The sequence below is a fragment of the Schistocerca americana genome, chromosome 11, assembly GCF_021461395.2.
Source record: "Schistocerca americana isolate TAMUIC-IGC-003095 chromosome 11, iqSchAmer2.1, whole genome shotgun sequence".
NCBI classification, from domain to species: domain Eukaryota; kingdom Metazoa; phylum Arthropoda; class Insecta; order Orthoptera; family Acrididae; genus Schistocerca; species Schistocerca americana.
The window spans coordinates 22457136-22477682 of NC_060129.1; the positions used below are offsets into that span (position 1 = coordinate 22457136).

Genomic DNA, 20547 nt, shown 5'->3' on the forward strand with positions numbered 1-20547 from the left:
TATTTGGAGGGAAGGCGACACTCTTTTTGAGGTGCACAGTTGAGAAAATTTAGAGAACTGGCATCAAGACTGACCAGAGAGTGATTCTGCTGCCGCCAACGTACATTTACTGTATGGGCTATGTAGATAACATTAGAGAGAGGCACATAAACACTCGTTCTTCCCTTGGTCTGTTTCAGAGTGGAACAGGAAAGGCAATGACTAGTATTGGTACAGGGTACCCTCCACCACCCATCATATGGTGGCTTGTGGAGTATATGTGTAGATGTGAATACCTCATTAGATTTACTTGTCTGTTATGTGCTTTAGTTTGTTATTAAAATCTAGATTACTAAGTAACTATCCCAGAATGAGGAACCCGTATCAGTTGCAGCTTGAATACCAGATGGGTTTCGGGACCAACAAAAATTTGATTTCCAATATTATCATAATTATGGATCGAATTTCAAATGCTACAATCTACTCATTAAGAGGTATCATCTTACATTAAAATTTTCACAATGCAACGGTTAAAAATTGTGTGTGTGTGTGTGTGTGTGTGTGTGTGTGTGTGTGTGTGTGACCGCACACGCTCACACGTCTGCAAGCATGCGCACACGCCTTGATGCAGTGAAAATGGCGGCACTCAAATACTCAGATTTTATTCATCCGGTATATGAGAGTTAGAGAGCACTTAGCAACATACAACAAACTTAAAGCACACAATGTGTGCATCTGCGTATCAGAAAATCTCTGCAAGACGGTAAGAGATTCTTGCAAATTGGGTGTTTTTATGTACCACGTCCCAGCAGAAAATTTATCAGCATTTCTTTTTCGGTGAAGCAACTGCAACCGGTGTTCCTTATCTCGATGCACTAGAACAGGCTCATCCAAGAATTGTGCCCGGCGGACGCGCCTGAGCCCCTGTGATCGTAAGGCGGTGTAGTTCAGCACCCGGTCCGCGACCGTGTGTCAGCACCCCGTCCGCGACCGTGTGTCGCTAGTGTCAGCATAGGAGTGAGGGGGAGCTGCGGAGCGAGTGAGATCCCACAGCCCTGCTCTGCACTGGACTACCCCGCGGTCAGATCCCACGTAAATGAAATAACGGAGGAAGCGCCAGCTCTGTAAAAGTGTTCTTTGAGCGGTAAAACGAGCAAACCATTTACTGTCGAGGTAACAACTAGTGTTCGTGTGGCAGAATTACTGCGCAAAGCTTTAGAAAACAATATCCAAAACAAGAATCGAAGAACAACTTAGTAGTTTTCTGACCCACAGGTTGATTCTACTAGTACTGCACATGCACACTCGTCATATGTACAGTAGGCGTCTTCTGAAAAATACATCAGTTTCTTAAATGAACTAAGAGTCATAAATATTCTATTTTAGAAATAATTTTATGTAAGGGATATAGAGTCTCCTACTGTTAGTAGTTACAAGTAAATATTTTTTGTTGTACTTCGTGGTACAGCTTTTTGTATCCCTTCTCAGAGTTTAGAAATCGGATGCTTAGTTTACCGTTTTTTACGTAGTAATTTTAACTGACCAACTTTGAAAACTTATTAAAAAATAGAATTAACACTATAAAGCTCTTTAATTCCTACAGTCAACATTGTTAAAGAAGACAGTTAACATTTTATATGTTTTTCCTTTTTGAAGAAACAATTTTGTCTAGGTTTGGTACAATATTCTGTGAGACTGCTAACCTCAAAGAATTAGTCAAATTTTTATCACCAAGTAATGAACGGTTCTTAGTTTTAGCAAGCTTTAACAGAGAGAAAAAGCGCTCACAAATATATGTGGAGCCAAACATTGACAGAACTTTGGCCACGTGCTTGTGCAAAAGAGGATATTTCTCTCGTGGGAGACAACTGTAAAAGTCATCCAGTGTTTTACACATAAGAAAGTGGTCATTCGAGCGGATATCGCACTGCAGGTCAGTCAGCTCTAGTTGAAGCACTTGTGAGACGTCCTCTGCCCGAAGGGAAAACGGGCGAACAAAATATATATCTAAGGCTGACTGAAGCTCATTTATCTCCAAAAATCTGTTTTCAAACTGTCCTTGTAATTCGAGAATGATTTGAACATAATCTGAAAAATCCACATCTTCTTTAACGCTGTCTAGTGCAGGAAAGTGACAACAATTCTTCTCACGCAACTGTTTTTCCCACAAAATAAGATTTTTTTGAAATGCTTGAATCATTCTGCACTAAATCAGCAACAGAGTGATTTTCACCTTGGAGTGAAATGTTCAAAGTATTTAAATGACCTCTAAGATCACTCAAAAAAGCCAAATTCGCCACCCACATAGGATGACAAAGTATAAGCACCTTTCCTCTGCTCAGCCATCTTATGTCGGCATGGTAGGGGATGTCGGGGTATTCTGTTTCAATATCAGCCAGAAATTCTTTAAATTGGCGATGTGTGAGTCCATCCGATCGAAGATAATTAACCCTTCGAAGAATTGTGTCCATAACATTTTTTATGTTGACAATCTTCGCACAAAGTGCCTCCTGGTGTATCAGACAATGGACTGCCGCGAATAAGGAACGGCCAACTTCAGCCATTTTTGACCTGACAGAACTCGGAAATCCAGCGCGTATCCTTTATAGCGCAGGGGCTCCATACTTTGTTACACTGGTCAGGTGTTCCCATTTTAAACCCATTGACTCCAACACGTTTTCTGCGGCTAGAAAAATATCCAAACTCGTGGTTGTTTCTTTTAGTGGTATAAGGTCGAAAAATTCTTCTGTGATGCGCAGATTGTCGTCGACACATCGAATGAATATTACGAGCTGAGATATGTCCGCAGCACCCGGGGACTCGTCAAGAGCGATAGAAAGCGAAATGAAGTTTGCCGTTCTCTCCATTAATTGCTGTTCCATATCTGAGGCCGTATCTTCGACATGGCGAGCAACAGTTTGAGGCGAAAGATCCCTTTTTCAAATTTTTCCGTGAGCTCTGCTGGACAAATACTAGCCGCCGAGTCGGTCAGACAATCCTTGATGAGATTCCCAGCCGCAAAGGGTTGCCCTGCTTTTGCAACTCTCAGCAAGCATTTGTAACTAGCGCGCAAACTTGGCCCACCTGTTTCCTGCTCCTACCACGGCAAAAAAAAGAACATACAATTAACTTTGTACAATCCTGTTGTTTAAAACACTTTTATCATTTTAACAATTGTTTATTCACCGAAACTCAAATAAAAAACTAACAATGAAAGATTGGTTTTAGGTGTGTTTTCCCCAAGTTCCTCCAAAAAGTGGCCTTAGACGCTATCAAGGACAGCGAAATGTAGTCGCAAAATAAATTTTTATTTATTGGAATATCTGCGTTTTAATTAATTTAAAATAAAAATGATACTGCAACATATGTTTTCCCATCCATAAAAACACAAGTATACAAAAACAAAGAATGACTCTTAGTGACACTTTGCTGCCCGAGAGAGCGTTTGTGGCGGCTTTTCAGAAAGTGGCAAAAAATAACGCACCTGAAACTTTTTCTTGGGTCTGTGCGACACGATTTAATGCAACCCAAATATAAAAATTAACTGAAAAGAAATGTTCCTTGTTGCTGACAATCTGATATTCGATAACTGGCACATTGCTAAGTGACAGATTATGAAATATAGTTTTATTTATCATCTTTATAAATTATAAAGAGTCATACGATAGGAACACTTACTTCACTGTAATGCTGCTTGAAATTTTCTTTCAGTTCTTAAAGCTTTGACTGGCGTTCCTCTTGCGACAAATTTTCAAACTGATGTTCGTGTCAGGTATTAAAGTGCCGTTCAGTCGAATACTTTTTTAAATACATGAGGTTCCGATGTCATACCAAACGTTTGACGTGGTTTTCGATAGCAGTACAAAGGAAATTAGTTTCCCACTCGGGTTTAAATAGTGTGGACTTGCCCCGTTCCTCTTTCTTTTTGTCTGCTGCTGATGACCATCCATCTCAATCCACTGTAGCCTTACGTCTGTTGTCTAATGGATTTGTGTCGCTTTTGGCCGCTGCCGGCGCGTACAGGGACATGGTGAGGCCCGGCGGGCGGTTGGGCGGTCCGCACGGCCAGCTAAGCGACACGGCTCGGCCACTGCGACGACAGACGAATTCGCCTGGGGCGCTGGCCGCGGACACTGGCGCCCTGGGGGCATAGTTTGGAAGAGCTTGAACGAGAACTACAGTTCTTTCCTCAGTTGGAAGAGGCTGAACTGCAGAACGTTATTTGGCAGCGAAACCATACACTGTCTCACACCGGCATAATTCAACACGCGATTGCTTAAACGACATTGTACCCAACTGCCGGATTGGCCGTAATTGGCCAGATGACGTAGCTCGTTTTGCGTGACTTCCACATCAACCCAGTCCATTACTGTGTGATATTTCCCTTCGTAAAAGATGGCGTGTACGTGCCTCTGCTGTCGGCTGGTCTACCCTACTTAGTAAACAGGATTGGAGCAGTTCTTGCAGCAATTACTCCAGACACACTGATAAAGATTTGGGAAGAACTTGCCTATGGAATCGATGTGTGGCAGGTGACGAATTATGCTTACATTGAACAAGTTAAACTGTTTGAGTTGCTCTTTCATTTGATGTATTATTTATAAGTTGAATGTAATAAATGCTACAAAGCCTTAAAACCCCAATATTCATTTTGAAACACCTGATATCACATATTTCAAACAATGGAAACTCCAGGTAGGAATATGGACAATGTAGGAAAAGACAGATTGCTACTTACCGTAAAGAAGACGCGTGAAATTGCAGACAGGCACAATTATATGACTGGCTGTAGCAGTAATTATGTGTCCTAGAGTCTGACCTCATCCTCACCGTCCCTACTGAAGATATATAGTGGTGGCAGCATAATGTTTGTACACTCTCCTTTGAATACAGGTTCTCTAAATTCACATCATAAGTAATCATCATTTGAATTTGAAGCTGTAGGAGCTGCCATGTTTGCAGACTAAGTTATGAAAATTCAGGCGTGCCTGTTATGCAAACAACTGTTGTTTATACATACATATTTCGGCACCTCTGTGCCATCATCAGAGGGTACTTTTATTCATTTCTATAAAATCCAAACATGTTTCCAGCGCTAGTTATTCCAACAAAATTGTGGCCTAAAAGCAGTTCACGTATGTTGTGGTCGCTGCTTCATTTTCTGCATTGCTGGTTTCTGTATGAGCCTCTCTACTGGTATTCAGTAATGTTGAGGTAGTCCTACAGGTCCCAGCAATGAAGAAAAATATGTAATGACCACAACATACATGAACTGCTCGTAGGATACTTACTACTTAAAGCATATTTGTGTGTTACATAAAGTACCTTATGACTCATAAAGATGCCAAAAAAATGTTTGCACAGTTTACCGAACAAGGTTCACACCGAGTAAACATTTTATCAAAGTCTTTCTGTAGTTTATATATCTAAAAACAAAGATGATGTGACTTACCAAATGAAAGTGCTGGCAGGTCGACAGACACACAAACAAACACAAACATACACACAAAATTCAAGCTTTCGCAACAAACTGTTGCCTCATCAGGAAAGAGGGAAGGAGAGGGAAAAACGAAAGGATGTGGGTTTTAAGGGAGAGGGTAAGGAGTGCGAGTGTATACCCGTCCTTTTTTCCCCCTAAGGTAAGTCTTTCCGCTCCCGGGATTGGAATGACTCCTTACCCTCTCCCTTAAAACCCACATCCTTTCGTTTTTCCCTCTCCTTCCCTCTTTCCTGATGAGGCAACAGTTTGTTGCGAAAGCTTGAATTTTGTGTGTATGTTTGTGTTTGTTTGTGTGTCTGTCGACCTGCCAGCACTTTCATTTGGTAAGTCACGTCATCTTTGTTTTTAGATATATATTTCCTACGTGGAATGTTTCCCTCTATTATAACCATATCTTTCTGTAGTTTGATACAGTTGGCCAGTGGCAATACTTTTCTGTACAGAAATGCGTCGTAAGCGAACATCGTTACAGTACTGTTGATCCTAAGTGATAACTCAGTTAGGTGTACTGAGAACATTACCAATCCTGCAACTCTTCCGTGAAGCATATTGACTTTTACTTTTGTTTCTGTGAAATGTTCACTGTCCACTACAGTCCACTGGGTTTCACGAGTCAAATATTGCTCAGTCCAGTCACATATTTGCAGAGATGCCCCATTACTGGGATAGGAGAGAGGAGGGGGCTCTCCAAATAATTCTCTTCTGTATTAACCATTTGAAGAGATATGCATTCAGGAAACATTTGTCTGAGAGTTCCAAGAAACGATCGTGTGTATGGGCCATTACACTACCTTTTACAAGCCAAAAATTTTTGGCACCAGGTTAATAGAAAATGAAATTTGGTTGGAGAAACTCTTGTAACATCACGCAGCAGCAGTTTCTATAGAACCCAGCAATGATGTAGTAACAACAGACATGAACTGTTTTTGGCCTAAAATTTGTTAGAATACTTAGTACTTAAAAGCTGAATAAAAGCACCTTCTGACTAGACCACGTAGGTGACAATGAAATGATGCCATATTAGCTGTGGTAATTCAAGATGATGACTCTCAAATTTGATCAGGATGTTCTGGCCTCCTTCAAAAAAAGATACAGACATTATACACTAAACCTTAATTCCATGCATCCCACTGTCACATTGGGGCAACAAACTGAACACCGGTGAATTTCCTAGGGGCTGTCGTCAGACGAATATCGTAAATTTATTTTGTCGGCTGTCGAGTTGGAAATGTGAATTTTTAAAAGGTAGGAAAAAATTATAATTGTGTGGTGAATATTCTGAAGAATGTCTCGAGAAAAGACATTTCCAGAATGCATTTCGCCTCACCACCAACTGTACCTCATACCTTATGTTCTACATTGGCTTGCTGTTTCTATGTTGCACAGTCTTTATATTCCCGTGTTCGTGCTATTCTCTGTTCCCCAGAAGCCACTTTTCTTCAGCTAAAGACCACAAATGGCGGGAGGGAGAAGATGTGAGGCTACGTTACCAGCGTGGTGGCCACTTTGGAAGCTGACATTTTAGATGCAGCTCTTAATTTTCAAACAAAAAAGGGGTCTTGTGACATATGAAACAAAAAGAGAATTACATTGAAAATCAGTGACACCTTTCATTGAAGCATAGCTTTTGTGATTGTCGAGTTATGACTGAAGTTTCTTCCAAATAGGTGATGTGAAAGCTAATGGCATTAACACAACTCGAGCATATTGAGATCATTCTGCTTTCACGAGGGAGGAGGACCTGTGTCAGCGGAGATGGTGGCAACTGACACCACCCAGAACAACCACCCATTGCACACAGTGTTGACGTTGAAACTTGTGAAGTTCTGTGAAGCTGGCTCTGTTGCAGACAAACCAAAAATGGGACAAGAGCCATGGATGAAGCAACATGAACCACTTTTCTGAGACATATTCTGGTGGACTGTCCCGCTTAGACCGGCCAGCGACAGAATCTTGGGTCACCGGACTCGTTGGCGCTGATTTTATCTGACAGAACCTCGTCAGCTGATTTAGTTTTATGCTTTATTCGTGAGGGTGGGTTTTATCATTTGATCTGAATTTTAGTGCATGTCATTTGTCCCTTTGTGTCCTCCACCCTAGTGCTTCTAGGGTAGTGGTTTTAAGGTGTTGCAGAGTGGCTGGCTTCTCCTGTTTATGCCCATGGTCAGCCAGCAGTGGTAATCTGTTTTGTCGTTAACAATCTCTTCTACCTGTTTCTTGCGTTTCTGTGGTTTTCTTCTCCCCTTTTTTCCATTTAAGTGTTTGTTGCCCTTCTGTTGTTCTTGTGGTTTTTCCTTTCTCTCCATTTTGTGTTTTCAGTCTTGCTCGTTTTATTCTCACCTTTGTGACATTGTTTTATTCAGAACAAGGGACCACTGACCTAGCTGTTTGGTCCCTTCCCCCCCCCCCCCCCCCCCCCTCCCTCTTATAAACCAATTGACCACTTTTCTGACATGTTTAGTAAGGGTCCAAGGAGCAGAGGTCAGTACTCACTGCAGCTGGCATAAAACTGGGTTTAGCCATACATCTGTATGGAGATTTCGGCCACACGTAAATGGCACCTTTACAAAATGCAAATGTTACAGCATTGTTTCAGGAATGGTCCAGATTGTTGGGTCGGGTCGAATTTGCAGAATGGGAAGCTGGAGGAAAACCATCGTTTCCCCTACGACGCACTGTATACGGATGAAGGTAACAATGTGTGAACGAGAGGTAAATATACGGAATCACAAATACTGGTCAGATGTCAGTCCTCACTTCGTGGATCCATCGGGAGGTAGCCCACATATTGAAAGTGGCAGTTTGGTGTGGAATATGTGGTTCTCGTATTGTCGGGCCTTTTGTCGTTCAGCTGTTGTGAAATGAAAATATGCTGCCGTCACAGTTATCTGGAGATGAAATGTTTCCAACTTTCTTTCAACATTATGCTGCCCTTCCTTATTACAGAATAGATATATGGGCAGACAAGGATATCCAGTTTTCACAGAGAATGCGTGCACATTCCCTAGGTTTAAGTCTGTTAGATTTATATATGCAGGTTAGGGTTGCATGTTTAGGCGATTGCACAGATAGTGGAGATCAGAAACCTTGCACACAGATAGAGGAGATCAGAAACCTTGCACAGCTCAGGGGATGGATTGTTGACAGTTGCTCTCACATTCTGGTATGTGGTTAATGTCCACGAGAACTGGGTGAGAGAGACCACCCGCCTCACAATGTGCTTTACAACAGGTTGATGGCACATTTTGCAGCCATTGTGTGTTACGAGCAGCACTTACCTTGTTCACTACGAGACGGGACATAACTTGAGAATGAGTAAAGCTAAGGACTCATACGGAGCACTGCAAGAACAGTCGGTGCACTTTATCTGTAGCTGTTTTTAATTGTCCAGCTTTCACATTGTCTGCTAGAGAGCCAGTTCGAGAGAATTTCGCAACAAGTTTCACCGTCACACTGTGGGTAATGGGTGGTTTGTGGAGGTGCTGTCCATTGAAGGCATCTGTAATAACATGAATGCTGTGTCACGATATCAGGACAATCGCAATGCACTCTGCTTGTGTTGACGGCATCAGCTTTCATTTCGTGGCTCCTGTAAGAAAGAAACATCGGTCATAACTAGAGAATTAATAAAGCTATGCTTAAAGGAAAAGCAACCTTTTTTTCTGTATGTAATTCTCTGTTTCATATGTCACATGACACCCTTTCTATTTGACTGTTAAGAGTTATATTCAAGATTGCAGTTTCCAAAATGGTCACCATATTGGTCACATAGAATCATGGAATTTCTCCCCATCTTATCCCTTAGTGCTTGACTCTAAAATTCTGTTAATCCCCCTGGTTTTGTGTTAGAAGAGTGGTGCAACACCTGTGGACTTCCCTGTACATTAGCATGCTGTTTCTGTATTGCATAGTCCTTTCCCTTGTGCTGTAATTCCTATCTTTTTTGCTGTTCTTTGTTCCTCAGTAGCCATTTCCTTTTGATAGAGGCTAATGACTCTGGAGAGCTTCTACTTGCCCAACACTAAATGTTAAATGTCGTTTACTATTACAGGGTGTTCCAAAAAGAATGCTGGGATTTTGAACAAATGTTACAGAAAAACTGTTCAAGATAATGAAGTGATTTGAATGTCAAAGTGGAGAGAGGGTGAGGGGGGGGGGATCAAAGTTTTTTTTTCCAAACCTTAATGAGTTTCAAGTTAGCTCCATATGTTGCTCTGCATACATCAAAATAACAATCAATTTCACACCATGTGTTTTGTAATATCTGTAGTGTTACAGTTGTGTGCTAAAACTGTTTGTTTCCTTAAACTGCAGAAATTGAACAAAAACACCATGTCATTTTCATGCAGGCCATCATCATCATCTCGAAGTGTGTAACACACTAAACGATATATTTCCAAGTGGTTGGATAGGTAGGGATGTGCCTATTCCCCCCCCCCCCCCTCTCCCCCAACACTCCCACCCACCCAAGCTCAATCTTACCCCTTTCTTTTACTGGGGCTACGTTTAAAAGTACGGCCTGCGCAGAAAAAACTCTAAATCTGGGGCATCTGCAGAAGTGAATTTTGACAGCTATTTTGAGTGTAAAACCAGAGATGCTGTAAAGCACAAGGTGTGAAATAGAGTACCGTTTTGATGTCTGCAGAGAAATAAATGGAGCTCACGTTGAAAGTTGTTAAGTATGGAAAAAGAGACTGACCCCTCCCCCACATTTGACATTCAGATTGTTTCATTATTTGAAGTTTTTCTGTAGCATTTGTTCAAAATTTTGGCATTTCCTTTGGATCACCCTGTACTACTGTTATTGTTACTGTTACTGCTACAGTTCCACCGTTTCACTCGACAGCGTGCCCTGGACGAGAGCAGATCGAGCAGCCTTTCTGGGAGCCGTGAGAGCCTGCACGGGCCTGTGAGCAGGGCACCCCTCACGACGGCCCTGAGATACCGGTCGCCCGCCTATTCTCCACCCACGCCGTCTGTCTCATCTCGCGGGTGAGTCCCGGCAACTGCTGTCAGCTTCTGCACCCAGAAGTTGCATATCTTCTTTTTCTCTACTGTACGTAGTTTTGGGACTTTTAAGTAGTAAAAAGTTTCGTTTCACACTGGCAGAATGGAAAGCGCTAGATCGTGATGAACTTAACGTAACCGTATCCAGACGGTGCTGTGCTCCAGTATTTCCACGCCTGCGGCATATGTTGCATAAAATTTTGTTCGCATGTGAGCTGATTTTTCATTACGGAAATTATCGTCCAAACGGATTGAGGGTCGTGTGAGTACGTAGTGGCTTTCAGATGTGTCTAACTTTAGTGGAATTTTTTCAGGTGGAGATTGCGACACGACGTGCACGTGCAGATTATCACTGTGATTTGGACTCTGAAGAATGGCAAATTGTCGGCACAAGGGACGCGGGAGCATTGCACAGGCAGGGGGCTGTAGTGCAGCGACTACAGGATGACTGGTGTAAAACAGGGTGGCGAGGGGACTGCGCGCGGGCAGAGGTTACAGTTGGTGTATTGCCACAAGAAATCAGAAACACGTTACTGGAAGCCGGGTGGAGATCTCGTGTTTCTGTGCACCGTTAACCACTGGCACCGTACTACAGACAACGGACTTGCACTGTGTAGAGTCAGTCCAACTGGCCCACCGAGTGGTATTCTGCCGTGTTCGGTTAGGAGTCTCGCTTCGGCATGTGGCTGCCAGATCGATGCCGAGATGTCCGAAGGTGACTCGGTGAGAGCTCGCAGGAAGCGGCAATTCTCGAGACTTGTAGCTCACCGACTCCTGAAGGTGTGACGTGGGGAGCTGTCGAATTATGACAAAATTGTTGAAGGTAGGCGGAATGCTTGCCAGTGTGTGGCGAGGATGGTAAACCCTGTTGTACTACCTTTCGTGACTGGTACCGAATGACATATTCAGCAGGATAACCTGAGACCTCATACTGCAGTCCGTACCAGAAAGGATTTGGAGATATGCACAGACTCTTGACTGGCCCGATTTGTGAGCCACAGGGCACGTCTGGGATACGACGGGGAGATGTAGCGCGTACTGTCGTACCAACCTCCGGACAGCTTGTTTGTGAATTGACACAGTATATGTTTCGAGCGTACCGACAGACAACTCGAGATGTTATTTGGAGACAACAGAGACGAGAGTGTGTTTGTGTCAGTGGGAAACACGTACCTCATACTGACGTTGAGAACATGTGTTAGGTCCAAATGAAAATCATTTAATGCTTGCTTTGTGAACATCTCCGTAAAGTTTGATGAATATCATACTGGTGCTTCACTGTGTATTGCTTTCAATTCACTGTCAGTGAATTCACATTGTTTTCTTTATAGGTGGATTGTTGTACCATGAATATTAGACGAGCTCTTTGTGGCAGCATTCATCTTCCCACTAAAAAGAAATTAGCACTGCCCTTATGCCTCATATAGTTTGTGTGTGTCTGGCTGCAAACCAATTTTTCAACAGTCTTTAGCTCGTGGGATGTCGCTATGTTCAGTCACCTTTGTAAAAGAAGTGAAAGTAAACCCACATTTTCGGTGCAGTCTAGTTGAGTGCACTGTGCATCCAGTCGTGAATGGGACAGTGCGGCTTCTGTACACTTCCCAGTTTGTCAACATCCCTCAGACAGTAATTTTAGGCTCAGACATGGTGTACAGGTAATGAAAAACAAAGGTTAAAAAGTCCACAACTGCTATATCACTTTTTCCAGTGGATCTGAAACAGCCATTGTCAGTACCTAATAACATGGACATATACATATTTTACTTATACAAGTACTTTAGGGTCATATGTGAAGAAATACAAAATGATGCCCGCCAAGGAAAAGTAGCTCAACCGAGCAGTGCTCATAAAGAAATGCTAGTTTCGTGGATGTCTGCTGCCTTGTTATTGACAACTTCCTTTAAAGATACACATCAAGTTCGTAGCTGTATCTAGATGTTTCTAAACGTGCTTTCGTAAGCTTTACATAAGGTGTCGAACCTATGCTAGTGCCGTGTACAGTTCCCTGTGTTTCAATTTTTGCACAATAGAGGTTGTAAGTTTATATTTGACTTGGACATCTCATTCACTGGAACTTGTTATAAATTTTTATTCATTCTAAATAAATTACTTTCAACCTGTTATTGGGATAGCATGCAAATTGGTACTTTGAACACATCAAAACGCAACTCTCCTTAAATCTAAGACATACCAATACTTTTGATGTATTGAATTGTACAGCTTTTAACATCATGACATGCTCATTTTTCTCAGAATAGTTTCTAAAATGTGCAGTAACAGTTTAATAACATCACATAACTATTTAAAACCACCTCAGTTTTACTTTCTTACATTTGAAGTTGCTTCTTTGCAGCACAATGTAAGTTATATATTCTTTCTGTACTTATACTGTACATACGATGTCTGTTCAAAAAGTTCTACTTCCGGAAGCAGTCACGGTATGTCCCTTGCTGGATCACATCTGTGAATTTTCCTTTATCTCATCTATTGTTCCAAATCTTCATCCTTTCAATGGGCTTCAACTCTTGAAATAAAAAAAACCTTAGGGGCCAGGTCTGGAGAGTACAGAAGATGAGGCAGTGCAGTAATTTAGTTTTTGTGTAATAGCCACACACAAACAGGGATGAATGTGCAGGTACGCAAGAGCCTTGAATTATCTCACCACATTTCGGGCCGTTTCCTTCTCACATTTTCTCACATGCATTGCAGCACGTCCCGATACTACCATCGATTAACAGTTTGTCCCTGTGGCACAAATTAATGATGAACTAATCGTTCAAAGTTAATGACCTGACAAGGTTTTTTTGGTCTCAGAGAACTTTACGTCTCTTTCTCATTTGCGCCATCCAAACGCTCTTCACAGATTGTGAAACGAATGTCTTTCTGGTCTCGACTCGTGAACCGTGGGAGGAACTTTACAGCAACACGATGCATTCCAAGATGCTGTGTCAGGAGTTCGTAACATAATCCAACTGAAATGTTACAACAGTGAGTCTTTGATTGGCACGCACAATTTCATTGATGTTCCTGTTGTGATAGTCGTTAGTCGTTGGGAGACTTCAAAGGGCAATCTGAAAGAGGGTCATCTCGAACTTCTGTCTGGGCATTTTTAAACTGTACAAACCATTCATAACACTTAGTATGTCTTAAGCACTCGTCACCAAAAGCTTCCTGCGTCATTTGGTGTGTGTCTGTATGGATTTTCTCGAGTTTCGTGCAAAATTTAATGCAGTCGCGTTGATTTTGCAACTGTGGCATCTCGAAATTCGTAGACTGTGACACAGTGTTCTACTCAGTACAGCAGTGAACAATAACTGGCAGACATAGAATGAAATTTCCGACAGTCACACACTAAACACAGGCGTGGTCAGGGATGCAAACTGCATTTTGTCCAACACACCATTGGTGCAAAATTACGAATGTTCCAGAATTTTTTAACAGACCTCGAATCTAGACCTTTTCACCCTCTGCTATGTAAAATATCTATATATACATCTTATTATATATTAATAAGGACAGTTTCATATCCACTCGAAAATGGCCTTGTAAAAAGGCTTAAACTGGTTATGGATTTAATAAACTTGCAACTGAAGTGGCTTTTCATTAATTGAACATACAGTTGTGAATTTGGTGCCATCCTAATACTGAGAAACTAGTAGAAGCTGTGCAATCGTCACTTCGTGCGAGAAGATTTGTCGGCTCCGTAGGTCGAGCATGAAATTGTAGTACAGTGGAGCGAGAGCATTCGACTACTATCGAGAGTCTCAAAATGTCACTTATCTTGCTGGTGAAGGTCTCCTGCAGTCGGCGACAGTCTTTTTGTAGGCAATTGCGAGGGCTGTATTGACACACAGTACACAGCTCTCTCAGTTTGGCCTCTAGGCATCCGTTACAAACAGCAGTACAACCCGTATCCCCCAGGGAGCAGTTCGGCAGGCTTACTTCCCAGAACTGAATCGGGACCGGTGACATCGGGTTCTCTCCACTGTCCAGTACACAATTTTTGTGATATTTGGCACACAGTCCCACACATTCGGCAGAGAAGTGGGGCAGCCGTTTTGTGGTCTGGTGCCACGTACGGACACAGGACACCTCCTGTTGACGCCGTGGATAACTAGACGGCCGAGAAGTATCGGAACGGGATCCTCCCACGTATTGTCCGGCCCTACCGCCCCACACATCATCCGTGCCTGCAATCGACATTTCGGCAAAGGGTCCGTCGTCTCACACGGCAGTGAACTAGCACACTGTGCACTACTCGTGGCGCCTTTCGTCTCAGAAGCGGGAGTCGACTGAACGTAGGAGTGGTTTCCTGACCACTTGTGGAGGGGAAGCTGTGGAGGCTCTGGCATGTTATGATGTATGGAGTGGAGCAACACAGTGCTGAATCGTGATTCGTGGCTCTTCTTGGGAAACCGTGTGTGTGTGTGTGTGTGTGTGTGTGTGTGTGTGTGTGTGTGTGTGTGTGGGCGCGCGCGCGCGCGCGCGCGCATTTTTTTCAGAGAGAGAGAGAGGGGGGGGGGGGGGGGGCTGTTTGTCATTAGTTGGTAAGAATGCAATAAGTAAGCCCGAGTATTCTCACATCTAATAAAATAGACCACATGCAGTTGCAGGGCACAAACGCGTGAGGGGAAGGACAGTTTCTCCCCTCCCCTCCACGCCTCGCTCCACACGGATATTCTTGTAAAGCGTGGTCTATAGTGGAGTAAACGAGCATTCGCAGACAATTCGCCTGCATTCCCAACTGTTCTCTTGTATCTCCGAACGAGTGTTTACACTAGAGGGAATGGAAGAGAATGAGCGTAGCCTATGAACCACACACTATTGTTTGTGGCGCTAATAATAGGCTCACGGGATAGAACATACGTACTTGGGCAGCGTGTGCGCCGTGTACAATACGGATACGTATACGGGACGACGACGATCTGTAGCTCGGTATCAGTTTTCGTCAGGAGTCAGCAGCAGTGCCAGTGTTCTCTCGAAGATGGCAAACATTTGGATTGCCAAAATATTGAATCTAAAACATACATAGTTTGGAACATAGCGCAAAATTTCGATGTTCGGAGAGTATTATTTTGTGTGGCAAGTGCACAGTTTTTTTACAAAGCAAGCAAAATGGAGTGGGAAAGGAAGAATTTAGGTGTGTCAGGTTGTACGTAAATGTGAAATGTGCAGAGGGAGGGCACTTAACACTGCACTATAGCTTTCCTTTGTTAACTTTATTCCAAAACTTGACACATATGTCAGTTGATGCTTTTCACTCTTCTCTTTATGAATGAGAAGGAAGCTTAAAAGTAGAACACTAATTACCAATGGCCAAACTAACCTGAAGATAGGCTAGCATTTACACTCTGGTTATTAGTAACTGGAGATATTTGGATTCACAGTTCAATAGCTGCTATATCTTAGTTTCTCATGTATGCAGTGACGCATGTGAAGTACTTAAAGGATGTTATTAAAGTGTACTTAAGGAAGGCAATGCCAATAAAATATGCTTAATGAAATGTGGAGTACACATTCTGACCTGTCATGTAGGCTATTTGATAAAATCAGGTAAATGAGTGTCAGTCAAATGAAAATGAGAGAGAGGGTGTAACTGTTAATAAATTTGCCCCACCATGCGATACGGCAGTCAGTGTTTTTGTGGAAAAAATTTTGCAGTTGCCTACGGAACCACGATTGTACCTAGACGTGCGCATATTTGTCCGAAACAAATCGACAGCCACAGGTGTGTTTCTTCAGTGCCCACACGCTGCTAGTGTCATGCAAGGCTGAAAGTCGGAAATTCCTGGAAGGTTTGGAGAGGGTGATTTTGAGGAAGAGGAGGTGGGTCCCACTGCGACGGAGGACGGAACTGTTCCAGGCAGGGTTCAATTCGGATAGTGTCTTGGGGAGTTGGATCATTAGGAGTAGGATTAGGATCATTTTTCTTCGTGGCAAAGTGATATTTCCAGCAGAGAGTACGAGTGTAGGACAGTAAATCTTTGACGAGGGCTGTTTGGTTGAATCTCGGAGTGGGGCTGAAGGTGAGGCCTTTGGATAGGACAGAGATTTCGGATTGGGAGAGAGGTTTGGAGGAAAGGTTAACTACTGAATTAGGGTGTTGTGGTTCCGTGTTGATTGGAATTTTGAGGTTTTGGAGGGAGTGGAGCTGGAAGTGGGAGGTTGAGTAGATGGGAGAGACTGGGTTTGTGTGCAATGAGAGGAGGTTGAGGTTTGCTGGAAAGGTTGTGGAGGGTGAGTGAGTTGCCTTTCTGGAGGTGGGAAACCAGGAGATTGGGTAGTTTTTTGAGGTGGAGGGTGGCATGCTGTTCTAATTTGCGGTTGGCCTGTAGGAGGATGCTCTGAACAACCGGTGTGGATGTGGGAGAGGAAAGATTAAGGACTTTTATTAAGGATAGGAGTTGACGGGTGTGTTCATTGGTTGAGTTGATGTGTAGGTGAAGGATTAGGTGGGTGAGGACAATGGATTGTTCAGTTTGGAACTGGTATAGGGACTGATGGAAAGAAGGGTTGCAGCCAGAGATGGGAACTTTAAGTGTGAGGCCTTTGGGGGTAATGCCAAACGTCAGACAAGCCTTAGAAAATAGAATATGGGAGCGTAATCTGGCTAGGGTGAAGGCATGTTTGCGGAGGGAATGTAAATAAAACCTAATGGGGTCGTTGTGGGGATGACATGGTATTAGAAGGTGGAAAGTGTAACATGAGGCTGAAATGAAAATGAAAATAAAGGTGAACTGGAAAGTAACTTAGGCCCCCAGCAAAACCTTTCACCTGACTCCATCAACCTCCTGACCCCACCGACACCCCTCACCCCTACCTTCTTCCTAAAATTCACAAACCCAATCATCCCGGCCGCCCCATTGTAGCTGGTTACCAAGCCCCCACAGAACGTATCTCTGCCTACGTAGATCGACACCTTCAACCCATTACATGCAGTCTCCCATCCTTCATCAAAGGCACCAACCACTTTCTCGGACTCCTGGAATCCTTACCCAATCTGTTACCCCCGGGAACCATCCTTGTAACCATTGATGCCACTTGCTTATACACAAATATTCTGCACGTCCAGGGCCTCGCTGCGATGGAGCATTTCCTTTCACGCCGATCACCTGCCACCCTACCTAAAACCTCTTTCCTCATTACCTTAGCCAGCTTCATCCTGACCCACAACTTCTTCACTCTTGAAGGCCAGACATACCAACAATTAAAGGGAACAGCCACGGGTACCAGGATGGCCCCCTCGTACGCCAACCTATTCATGGGTCGCTTAGAGGAAGCCTTCTTGGTTACCCAGGCCTGCCAACCCAAAGTTTGGTACAGATTTATTGATGACATCTTCATGATCTGGACTCACAGTGAAGAACAACTCCAGAATTTCCTCTCCAACCTCAACTCCTTTGGTTCCATCAGATTCACCTGGTCCTACTCCAAATCCCACGCCACTTTCCTTGACGTTGACCTCCATCTGTCCATTGGCCAGCTACACACGTCCGTCCACATCAAACCCACCAACAAGCAACTGTACCTCCATTATGACAGCTGCCACCCATTCCACATCAAACGGTCCCTTCCCTACAGCCTAGGTCTTCGTGGCAAACGAATCTGCTCCAGTCCGGAATCCCTGAACCATTACACCAACAACCTGACAACAGCTTTTGCATGCCGCAACTACCCTCCCGACCTGGTACAGAAGCAAATAACCAGAGCCACTTCCTCATCCCCGCAAACCCAGAACCTCCCACAGAAGAACCACAAAAGTGCCCCACTTGTGACAGGATATTTTCCGGGACTGGATCAGACTCTGAATGTGGCTCTCCAGCAGGGATACGACTTCCTCAAATCCTGCCCTGAAATGAGATCCATCCTTCATGAAATCCTCCCCACTCCACCAAGAGTATCTTTCCGCCGTCCACCTTACCTTCGTAACCTGTTAGTTCATCCCTATGAAATCCCCAAACCACCTTCCCTACCCTCTGGCTCCTACCCTTGTAACCGCCCCCGCTGTAAAACCTGTCCCATGCACCCCCCCACCACCACCTACTCCAGTCCTGTAACCCGGAAGGTGTACACGATCAAAGGCAGAACCACGTGTGAAAGCACCCACGTGATTTACCAACTGACCTGCCTATACTGTGAAGCTTTCTATGTGGGAATGACCAGCAACAAACTGTCCATTCGCATGAATGGACACAGGCAGACAGTGTTTGTTGGTAATGAGGATCACCCTGTGGCTAAACATGCCTTGGTGCACAGCCAGCACATCTTGGCACAGTGTTACACCGTCCGGATTATCTGGATACTTCCCACTAACACAAACGTGTCAGAACTCCGGAGATGGGAACTTTCCCTTCAGTATATCCTCTCTTCTCATTACCCACCGCGCCTCAACCTCCGCTAATTTCAAATTTCTGCCGCTCATACCTCACTTGTCATTCAACAACATCTTTGCCTCTGTACTTCCGCCTCGACTGACATCTCTGCCCAAACTCTTTGCCTTTACAAATGTCTGCTTGTGGCTGTGTATGTGCGGATGGATGTGTGTGTGTGTGTGTGTGTGTGTGTGTGTGTGTGTGTGTGCGCGCGCGCGAGAGTGTATACCTGTCCTTTTTTCCCTCTGAGGTAAGTCTTTCCGCTCCCAGGATTGGAATGACTCCTTACCCTCTCCCTTAAAACCCACATTCTTTCGTCTTTCCCTCTTTCCTGACGAAGCAGCCGTTGGTTGCGATAGCTTGAATTTTGTGTGTATATGCATCCAGTGATCCAAATAAGAGATGGAAAACTACCACTTTGCAGAACTCTGAGGAGTGTGAAGGTGGTTACAGGAAGAGTATAATTTGGAATACATCCAGCAAATAACTGAGGGTGTATGTTGCCAGTGCTGCTCTGAGATGAAGATGTTGGCACTGAAAAGGAATTTGTGGCGGGCCGCATCAAACCAGTCAGAATACTGGTGACTAAAAAAAGAAAACCATATAATCTGAAGCGGTAAATTCTTTTGTGGTTTACCTTATATTCTGGCTCTTTGGAAGTACAGTCAAAATTTGTATTTTGTCACACATACTGTCTGAATTGTGAAACTTATCTTTCAGTCGTGGGTTGTTGTTGTTGTTTTGTAAATTTTCTCGCACGGAAGCACTGTTTTCATGACAGGAGATTCACCTAAATACTGAAGGTTTGTATTTAAAGAATCCAGTGCTAGGTCAAGTGTTATTTCATCTTCATTTACATCTTCTCTGGAAGTAGCTCATATTGGATGCAACACCTGTAGGAGCTGATGGTTTTGTGATATTTGCTTTCTATATTTGCTGCAAGTTTTTCTTTACAACATTTGTTTTACCACCCACTCCTGAACATTCCTCAAATTCTTCTGTACTGTTGCATGACCGCCTCCTTTAAATAGATTGCAACAATACAATTTTGACTTGAAATCATTTTGTGATAATGATGTAGGCTGAAGTGCAAATTTTAATTCATTGCTTCAGCCTACATCATTATTACGGAAAAAGATGAGACTCACTCATGTCTCAGGAACAGCAACTGCATATGCCTGAAATCAGTTTGTTACAAACTACTATTTCACCACACATGTACTCTGCTGTTTGAGTAAACAAGCCACATCCATGAAACAACTTAGTAATGATTGGTTGAAATAAATCTGTCTGATTGGCCTTTCACAGCAAGAAATGTTCACCAGTTGATCAGAAGGCTAGTGACTGCTGTTGGGTGCTGTTTTGAAAGCATCTGGACACATAACTGCTTACACCATTTCGTTGGTATAGTGATGCTGCCTAAATAAATTTTTGGATGTTTTGCCTTTGATGTGCCATCTTGATATTTGCCATGATTATAGTAACATACTGGAGCAATAAAATAGGTATATTTTTAGGATGAAAGTAGTGTGTTTTAAGCTATTAAAGGGCAAAGATCAAGATCAATGACATCACATGTGAAAACTTATAGAAATTCATATGTTTCATATCAGTGGAAAGCTCTAATCATTAGCTGTTAAATGGTATAGGTTTTATTGTTGTACCTGAATTAGAACCAGAATTACTCAT

General features: G+C 43.3%; 1 protein-coding gene across 4 annotated transcripts in view; it reads left to right on the plus strand.

Moving 5' to 3' along the window:
- The window catches only part of LOC124553721 (protein brambleberry-like), a 200722-nt gene that overhangs the window by 147157 nt on the left and 33018 nt on the right, over nucleotides 1-20547 (plus strand). For 3 of the 4 annotated variants that reach the window (XM_047127637.1, XM_047127638.1, XM_047127636.1), the window contains exon 11: nucleotides 10305-10471. In XM_047127637.1, coding sequence (XP_046983593.1) covers nucleotides 10305-10471 — 167 coding nt within the window. The remainder of the gene's footprint in view (nucleotides 1-10304; nucleotides 10472-20547) is intronic. The other variant, XM_047127639.1, reaches the window with a different exon arrangement.